The sequence below is a fragment of the Lactuca serriola genome, chromosome 2 (assembly GCF_051521515.1).
Source record: "Lactuca serriola cultivar US96UC23 chromosome 2, Lser_US96UC23_V15, whole genome shotgun sequence".
NCBI classification, from domain to species: domain Eukaryota; kingdom Viridiplantae; phylum Streptophyta; class Magnoliopsida; order Asterales; family Asteraceae; genus Lactuca; species Lactuca serriola.
This window is the reverse complement of record NC_136409.1, coordinates 197,618,893-197,629,469: the sequence shown is the minus strand read 5'-3', so window position 1 is coordinate 197,629,469 and position 10,577 is coordinate 197,618,893. Positions and strand designations below refer to the sequence as shown.

Here is a 10,577-nt window from a genome sequence, read left to right as displayed (position 1 = left end):
CACATTCATTTGAAACTCCTATGACTTTTCAATTTCTTTCTAATAATAATTATAAGTTGGTTAATAAGGTTAAATAAATATCAAACCTAAAGTGTAATTACATATAAACTAAATTTCAATAGTAAAATAATATATTTACTTCTACTTATTAAGTGATTCTTTTAACTTTTAACATATTATACGTAATTTATTAGTTTTAATATATTGTTGGATGTACACCATTATCATTTTAAAGATACAATTTTGGAGCAATTTGTATAAAATACTTAAATTATTAATTTTAATATAACATTACAGGGTCAACTTAAATATAAATTTTAGTTAACTTAAACAACCCAAATAATATTTTGTAAATAGTTAAAAGTGATTAATTTTAGTGTTTTCCTAATAATGATTATAAGTTGGTTAATAAGGCTAAATAAATATCAAACCTCAAGTGTAATCATAAATATACTAAATTTCAATTTTAAAATAATATATTTACTTCAACTTATAAAGTTATGTCTTTAACTTTTAACATATTATACTTAATTAATTAGATTTAATATGTTGTTGTATGTAAACCATTATCAGTTTAAAGCTTCAAATTTTGAACAGTTTGGACAAAATACTTAAATTGTTATTTTAAATATAACATTACAATCTCAACTTAAATATAAGTTTCAGTTCCACTTAAAAACCAAAGAATATTTTGTAAATACTTAAAAGTGATAAAATTTAGTAATAAATGCAAAAGCTAAATTGTAATCTCAATTTAACTAAAATATTTCCTAAATATATTTTTATAATCGTTAAAAGTTTTCAAATAAGTAGCTTAAAATAACTTATAATAACAATAGTTAAAAATAACTCTATATAAATGATTACATTGTTACCCTTAAAATCAAAAAACAATGTTTGATGTTTTAAATAATTATAATGATAAAAGTTAAACATTAAACACATAAATTTTAAAAAATTAATTAAAACATTAAACCATATATTATATTCAGTTTTATTCATGTATAACTTGCGGGTAGAAGTTATTCAAACGATTGAAAATATGCAGTTATAATAAATGTATATATTATCATATAATTCAAAATAATCAATACATTATATAAATTTAGTATATCAATTATTAAATCAAATTTAACAACAACGTTATTGTTATATTAAATAAACATATTTTTATAAAGACTTTACCTATATAAGTGTTTCTACGCAACGTGCGGGCATTCGCCTAGTATAATATATATTTAATGTGTGTTGTGTAAATTGCATAGGAGATTGTGGAGGAAGTTGCATATTTAGAGTAGAGAAATATAACAGAGTTGTATTTGAGGAGTCCCACATCGATGGGTGAGAGAAACAGAAGGAAAAGTGAGTAAAATAAAGGAAGTATTATGAATTTAGTAGAACAAACCAAGTATCATCGGCGGGCTCTTTTGGGTCGGCTGGCTCTTTTGGGCTTGATACAAGAAAATCATTTTTTTTTCAATAAACTGGTTTTAGAGCCGGTTGAACCAAGCCGGACTTTTACAGTTTTTAAGTAAATCGGCGGTTTTTTACGGTCTGGATTACAAGCGATTTTTAGGGGATAAAAAACCGGTAACTTTGCCGGTTCCCGGTTGAACCGGTCCAACCGGCCGGTCCGGTCCGGTCTTCAAAACACTGCTCAATGGGTACGGAGCGAGTTTTTGCAAACTAAGTTTTAAGGTGTTGCCGATTTAAAAAAAAAAAAAAAAAAAAAAAAAAACAACGACGATGAAATGTCATTTCCCAAGAACAAATTTTCATTGGTAGAGAAAAGGAAATTGTGGAGATTGAAACCACTCTTTTTGGAGAAACTAAAATCGAAGGAGGAACATTTGGAACCTCTAAAGAACTTACAATTGAGAAAAACGAAGTTGATGAAATTAGAGGTGGAAAGTTCATAATATAATTTTTATATATTACTATTGAACCATTGATTGAAAAAGCACTCACTGAAAAGACCTAAATACAAGAAAACTAAGAACTTCTTAAGTTTTGTATCAATGACGAACTTGTTAATTGGTGAAGTTAGAGTCGGTTTTTTTGGTGCAGTCTTAAGATATATTTTCATCATTTTTTGGTGTCATTTTCAGTGTTTTTAGGTACGGTTTTATACTCGCATCATTAAATGGGGTGTTTTTGATGTGATATTTGTTGGTGCATTTCAATATATGCACCAATTAATCAGTTTAACCGGACCATTAAATGCTTTATGTAATGGTGGATATGAGTAGTAACGAGGATCTTGCTTTGTTTTTGTACACGATGATAATATCAGGGGCGGAGCCAGAATTTTAGAATAACGGAGGCTTATGATTTAGCCTATGATCGGCTCCTTAACTATCTAGGCATGCATTATGAACATTTTTTAGTATTATGAACATTATTCCAAATATTATCACTAATTGATAGAATTGTGGTTCATGAACATTTTTTTTCATTGAAAAACAATCCATGATTCTTTTTTCTCATGATTTATCCTATAATTGTAAGAAATTAAATTACCAATCCTAACAAAATTATTAAATACAAATTACAAAAAAAAAAGATATATAATTAGAATTAAACTAACCTTCTTACTGAATATGAGATTTGAACTTTAAGAGCAGTTGTAGGAGCAAAGATTCTTAAATCTAAATGAAAAGTCACCAATAGGTTTTTCGTTAATTTGAAGTCGTCTATTTAGTATGTAGGGTAGAGGGATTAACAAATATTATACTCATAGTTGAGGGGCTCTTGGGCTTTTGACTACATTCAATATGAGCTTTAACTTATTGTTCCCTTAGTTTGTAAAATAGTTGATTAAAATGAGATGGGAATTAGGGGGGGCGCAGCACCGGCATGCCCCCCTATTGTCTCCGCCACCGGATAATATTATGGGTGCTAAACCATAAACATATTTCATAGGTTGTCAGGGAGCTTAAATCATGTGTTTCTATGTTACTCAATTGTAGGATTTTTTCGAAACTTGAGGAAGGAGGTGAAGGTTTGAAATATTTAAAATAAAAATAAAAATACATTGTATGGAGTTTTGAAATTAGGCACCAAAATTGTAGGACGAAATTATTTGGGACCAAAATCGAAATATTTGAATAAACATAGGACAAAAAATGCAATGCATTTATGAATTTGAATAGATACAATTTACACTAGGCCATGTAATTTGTAAGTTCCACCTATTTTTTCTCTACTTCTCCTTCTCGAACAATCTTACAAGAACTAGGAGGCTTTGATGTGCAAATGTTGTGCTTTTGTGTTTCGATTGATTTTTTATTTTGGGGGTTTGATTGTATCTTGTTTGATGATGTACCTTCATGTTTCGGAATTTGATTCTGGTGCGAACTACTTCGTACTGGTTTAAGGAATTCACAACAATGGCTAGAAAAAAAGCTTCATGGTCTCTGTGTTATTTTGGTTCACTCTGTTCCTTTGCTCTTGCTCGTTAATGCTCAACTTTGATCGAGTATTTATTGCATTTTAAAGACAATTACAGTTTGTGCTTGAGTTGATAAGAAATGGAGAAACTTTATCTGTGTGTTTTTGCCATGTTGGCGACATGTTCTTGGGCTATCATCGTTAAATCCCACGTGAAATACAAAGACCCAAAACAACCAATAGGTGTGCGGATAATGGATTTAATGAGCCGGATGACTTTGGAAGAAAAGATAGGTCAAATGACGCACATAGATAGTTATGTAGCAACACCAGAAGTAATGCGAACTTACTTGATAGGTAATCTTTCAAAACTACTCATCTTTTTCTGTATCAATTACCTAAAGATTTCGTTTTTAACGAGTCTCACATCTTCCTTAGGGAGTTTATCAATTGGTGGAGCGAGTCCTCCATCAAAAGAGCCATATCCGGAGGCATGGATTAATACGATAAACACTCTGCAAAGAGGATCATTGGCTACTCGTTTAGGTATACCGATGATGTACGGAATTGATGCTGTCCATGGCAATAGTAAAGTTTACAACGCCACCATTTTCCCACATAATATTGGCCTTGGAGTAACTAGGCAAGTAAAATGTAGTTTCGCTTAATCGTTATTTCCTTTTTTAGCAGGTTTCTCCACCCCTTATTAATGTGATTTCTTTTTGGAATCATAAACAGGGACCCTGAATTGATGAAGAAAATTGGAGCAGCGACTGCTCTTGAAGTTCGAGCAACAGGAATCAATTATGTCTTTGCACCTTGTGTCGCAGTATGTAGAGATCCAAGATGGGGTCGTTGCTTTGAGAGCTTTAGTGAAGATCCTAATATTGTTCGAGTCATGACAGAGATAATAACTGGACTTCAAGGAGACATTCATAGTAAAGGTCAAATAGGCTTTCCTTTTGTTGTTCGACAGTAAGTCTTGCCACGATTTCATTTTATTAAGAGTCAAGTTTGTACTTTGTAGATTTTATTGATTAATTAGCCCTTTTATTTTTTAGAAAAAAAGTTGCAGCTTGTGCCAAGCACTATGTCGGTGATGGTGGAACGACAAGAGGCATCAATGAGAACAACACTGCCATAGATTTTCATGGTTTAAAGAGCATTCATATGCCTCCTTATCATGATGCGATTCGGAAAGGTGTTGCAAGCATCATGGTTTCTTATTCTAGCTGGAAGGGAGTCAAAATGCATAGAAATCATGAACTTATAGCTGGTTTTCTCAAGAACGCTCTGAAATTCAAAGTAAAGAGCTTGTATTTTCTCCTATTTTTTTTTTCAAGATTATGGTTTCATATACATGTTTGAATGTTTTGTTGTATCTTTTATAGGGATTTGTGATCTCGGATTTTATGGGTATTGACAAGCTGACAGATCCGCCTCATGCTGATTACACTTGGTCCATTCAACAAAGCATTTCAGCTGGCTTAGACATGGTTGGCTCAAACACAATTATATGCCAAAACAAGTTTAGTTTTTGTTTATTTGTTGATCATGTGAAAACTCAAAACTGTTGCAGATCATGGTTGGGTTCAACTACCCAGAATTCATCAGTGGGTTAACACACCTTGTGAAGAAGAAGTTCATCCCAATGAGTCGGATTGATGATGCAGTAAGGAGGATTTTGCGTGTAAAGTTCATGATGGGTTTGTTCGAGAATCCATTCACAGATTTCAGCATGGCAAAATATCTTGGAGAACAGGTTGCAATCATTGTTCTTGAATCTGTTAATTCGAAAACATCATATAATTTGATGCTAATTAATTTCTTTCTTTCATATACAAACAGGATCATCGAGATTTGGCTAGGGAAGCAGTAAGGAAATCTTTAGTCTTGCTAAAGAACGGCAAATTTACCGATGTGCCAATGCTTCCCCTTCCGAAAAAGTCAACAAGAATCTTGGTAGCCGGGACCCATGCGGATGACATTGGTAATCAGTGTGGTGGTTGGACCATCGAATGGCATGGGAAAAGTGGTAATATTACAAAAGGTATATGCAATTTACTTACACTTGTAATAATACATAATATGATAATATAATAGCAGTACGTAACAATCTTTGTTGATGTTAACGTACAATAGGAACAACCATTTTAGCAGCAGTGAAAAACGCAGTTGACCCGACAACCGAAGTGGTGTATGAAGAGGAGCCAAGTCCCGATTTTATCAGATCCAACAACTTCTCATATGCAATTGTGGTAACGGGTGAATACCCATATTCAGAGTCGGTTGGAGACAGCCAGACTCTAATGATACCTGAACCTGGGCCCACAACCATCATGAACGTATGCGGGTCCGTGGAGTGTGTGGTGGTGCTAATCACAGGTAGACCTGTAGTGATCGAACCTTATGTTCCTATCATGGATGCTTTGGTGGCTGCATGGCTTCCGGGGACTGAAGGCCAAGGAGTAGCAGATGTTTTATTTGGTGATTATGGTTTTACGGGAAAACTTGCGCATACTTGGTTCAGGACTGTTGATCAGCTCCCTATGAATGTTGGGGACCCAAATTATGACCCGTTGTATCCGTTTGGATATGGGCTCACTACGGAAGCTAACCGGTCTTAGCAGATAGAAGTGAGAAATATATAGGGAATTAGTTTTAGGTTATTATTAGTTTTTTGGTTTTGAAATCGTCTTTCTTAAAGCTTCAGGTTCTTTGTCTTTGTTATATTATAAGGAAATCATTGAAGAGATTATATTATTGATAAGAAAATTATATATTTGTAACTGTAATTACTTTTCTGTATCTTCATTTCTCTCTCGAATCTGAACCATTTTAATGGATCATCGGTCTTAGGAATGCAGGGTTCCATACATATGAGATAAGGGGATGTAGATAGTTTCTAATGTTGCAAAACTCATTAGGAATTAGGAGTTTCCATAGGGCCGATTAACGCTTAGAAAGTATTCAGTCTAGACGGGGAGTATTCAGATTGGATAAATTATATGAAATTAATTTTAGGAAACTATATATATAACAAATATAACAAGTTTATTAAAAATCATAACAACATAGATGAATGTCAATAACAATTTTAGACTTTTTTCCCAAAAAAAAATCGAAATTTCCAAGTTTTTTTATTTTTTTTTTTCGGTTTTCCGATATTGACATATTTCGAATTTTTCCAATTTTAATTGATTCCGAGTTTTTTGCTCGATTCCTAATTAGACATCTCGATCCCTACCCGATTCCGATTAATTGACCGCCTAGGCTGAGTTTTGCAACACCGCCAAGGGGTATGGAAATTGTCTCCACTGATGACCTCTAGCGTAAGAAATACGCAAGCCCAAACCGGAGGGTCTTCTGTATGCAACATCAGCCCACAATGTAATGCAAACAAAGACATTGTCGGTGCCTATCACATTGAGGCAACACGGTTATATGTTGTAGTCTCATCTTTCTTCATATACATCTTACATACACAAACAAAAGAAATCTAACTGAAGGGCATAAAACCGCAACCATGCCTTCCCATTGTCCTCTTTACATATTTGTATTTTACAAACTTTTTTAAAAGATCTTTTGTTTTACAACTAGTGTTTTTCTTTACATATTTGTTTTCATACATTTAAGGTTGTAAAAGAAAAATATGAAAACTATTTTTTTAACATATTTGCTTTTACAAATTCATAGAAGAAAATAAGAGACGCATTGACAAGAATAGGGGTGTTCGTTTGGATGAAACGGTTCGATCCAATCCAATCAAGTGAATCCAAATGGATTTCGATTTTCAAAACAGGGATCCAAACAATCCAAACTAATTTCAAATCCAATCCAAACCAACCAAATTACAATTCGGTTGGATCGGTTTTTACAATTCGGTTTTCAAGAGGCGTACCATTTAAAACTTATAAAACTTGAATGTTATACAACTTTAAACAAAAATAAATTGTTTAGTTGTGAATTAAAATTTATGAACAACCGTTAAGAAAAATGTGTTATCATTTAATATTCTATAGATAAAAACATTTGAGAAGTACATATTTAGGTTTTTTATTAGATAATACATTCAAATCTATTAAAATAAACAATTTACACTTAAAAAATAATTAAAAGATATATATTAAAAACAAACAATGTATATAAATAAACAAATGATAAATAGTTATTCGGTTTTTTGGAGTATTCGGTTTTTATTTTATAAACCAAAATCAATCCAAAATAATAACTCGGTTTTGCTAAAAAACCAATCCAAAAATCCAATTATCCGAACCAAATACTTCAATCAAAATTGTCCAATTGGACAATTCGGTTTTATCCGAATAGTGAACAGCCAGAGACAAGAACTTTAATGGTCGGTCTTGATGTAATATAATATAAAAACTGGTGCTTTTATAAACATTTGAAATAGTGTGGAGGCCAAATTTGGTATTAACCTGTTTTCAAATATTATATCATGTATCAACTAATTTATCGTGCAAAATTAGCTTTTTTTTTTTTTTTTTGGCTAATCTGTCAAAAAAAAACCCAAGATAATCTTTTTACTTAATTATGAAGTAAATAGTCACAAAATATTTATTTAGACAAAATTTCATAATTGGTCCATGTGTTTGCAAAATATCTCACTTTTAGGACTTTCAAGCAAAATGTCACACCACTAAACTCTATGGTTTGCAAAAGTACATGACAGGTCCTTCAGCCATTAAATCTAACTTTTCAGCTATTAAATTTTAATGAAAAAAAACTTTTTTTTCCTTATACCAAATTTGCAATACACTACAAACCTCAATGACCATTTGTATAGTTTTCTAAATTTAAAATTATATATATATATATATATATATATATATATATATATATATATATATATATATATATATATATATATATATATATATCAAGGTTCTAAAAAGCTCGCCATGGCGCGCCACGACTCCAACGCTTGGACTTGCCGCCAAGTTTTGTCAAAACGCCGCCTTAACTATATATGTGTATAAAAATGAATAATAATAGTTGAAAATACATATAAAAATATTAAAATATATAGAAAATTGTCGCCTTAAGTCACGCCTTACAAACGTCGTGATTCGCCAAGGCTCAGAAAAGCTTGAGGCTTGACATTGCTGCAAAGTCACGCCTTACGTTATTTAGAACCTTGATATATATATATATATATATATATATATATATATATATATATATATATATATATATATATATATATATATATATATATATATATATAGTTTCAACAATTTGATAACTTTTTTTTAATCTTTTTGACATTTTGTTTTCTATTTTTATTTTATAATTCTAGTTATTTATGGTTTTTTCTAATGTTTTTATTTATTTTGATTCAAGTAAATAAACTTAAATTCGATAAACCATGTCGAAATCGTTTTTTCTTTAATTTTTCTTATTTGTGATTTGAAGCGTTAATTTTTTTTTATTATTATTATTTGGATGTTTCATAGTTAATATCGTTAGCAATTTTATGTTTGCATTTATCATTATCATTATTTCACATTTTGTTTTCAATTTTGTTATAATTTTAATTATATATTATTATTCTATAGTTTTTCTCTATTTTGAGTCAAGTAGTGAAAAATAGAAAAACAAAAAACAAAAACTCAAACACCAAATTGTATATACACTAATATATTAATACATTTACATTTTCATCTTTTTTTGTTTTTTTTCGTATTTTTTTTAAAATTTTTTGTATTAATTTTAAAAAAAAATTCATATTATTTTTTAATTATTTCCTATTTTTTTCGGTGTTTCATTTTGTTTTTCATCAACTTGATAATTCTTTTAACCTTTTCCAAAAAGTGTAAAATGTATGAATATATTAGAGTATATTATAATTTTGGTGTTTGAGTTTTTTTTTTTTTTTTATAGTTTTGGTTATTTATTGTTTTTGTAACATTTTTTATTTTGATTCGTGTAAATAAAATAGTTATATTTACAAATATAAATAAAGAAAATAAACATAATTTTTTTATTTAAACAAATAAAAAAAAGAGTTACAAAAACCATAAATAACCAAAATTATTTATAAAAAACAGAAAATCAAAAAAACTCAAACACCAAAATTGTAATATACTATAATATATTCCTACATTTTACACTTTTAGAAAAATGTCAATTTTTTTTTTATCAAATTGATGAAAGATAAAACGAAACAACAAAAAATAGGAAAAAACTAAAAAAATAGTATGATAATGTTTACATTATATATATATATATATATATATATATATATATATATATATATATATATATATGTATGTATGTGTGTATATATATATATATATATATATATATATATATATATATATATATAATTTATATTTATAATTTTTATATATACAAAATTTATATTTATAATTTAAATATATACAAAATTTCAAATTTACAAAATTACACAACTGGTCCTTGAGGTTTGTGGTATATTGCAAATTTGGTAAAACGGCAAAATACTCATTTTCATTAAAATCTAACAGCTGAAAAGTTAGATTTAACAGAACGTGAACTTTTCATGTAATTTTACAAACCACAGGGACTAGTGGCGTGACATTTTGCTTGAAAGTCCTCAAAATGAGATATTTTGCAAACCACAGGGACCAATTATGAAATTTTGTCATTTATTTATGTAGTTTATTATTACATAAGAAATTTATTCAGTGTAGTTATTCTTCTAAGTTTGTTATTATTAGTACTTATCAAAAGTTTGTTAGACTTTCTATTCTAAATCTGAATCTAAATATGAGTGTTTACATTATAGGGTTATATGCATCAAAATTACATGGGATAATGACTTGTGAGGTAATGTATTTTACTTTTGATCATATTTGGTCACTAAACATTTTTTCGTGATGTAATAATCCTTGAATTTGTTGAAACGTGTAAATGTTACCTTTATGACCATTTTAACCGATTATAAGGGTAAAATGTGAACAATTTCAAATAATTCAAGGGTAAATCAAGCACGAAAAAGTTCAATGGCTAACTGTGCACAAAATTAAAATTTTGTTACCCTTTCAAGTTATTGTCCCATAAATGGTTCTAAATGTTATTAAGGATGAACACAAGCGGGATATGGAGGTCACAAAAGTGAGGATGTTGTAGTAATCGTGTGATATAGTTTTATTGTATAAGGTACCAGAAACAACACTTAGAAA

General features: G+C 29.7%; 1 protein-coding gene across 1 annotated transcript; it reads left to right on the top strand.

Moving 5' to 3' along the window:
- Nucleotides 1-3,199: 3,199 nt before the first annotated feature.
- Nucleotides 3,200-6,096, top strand: LOC145090702 (uncharacterized). The gene is made up of 8 exons (XM_079028812.1): nucleotides 3,200-3,747; nucleotides 3,829-4,033; nucleotides 4,129-4,365; nucleotides 4,452-4,695; nucleotides 4,782-4,886; nucleotides 4,970-5,152; nucleotides 5,239-5,440; nucleotides 5,533-6,096. Exons 1-8 carry the CDS (start codon nucleotides 3,531-3,533, stop codon nucleotides 6,015-6,017), a joined length of 1,878 nt encoding a protein of 625 aa, XP_078884938.1. The 5' UTR covers nucleotides 3,200-3,530; the 3' UTR covers nucleotides 6,018-6,096.
- Nucleotides 6,097-10,577: the final 4,481 nt, after the last annotated feature.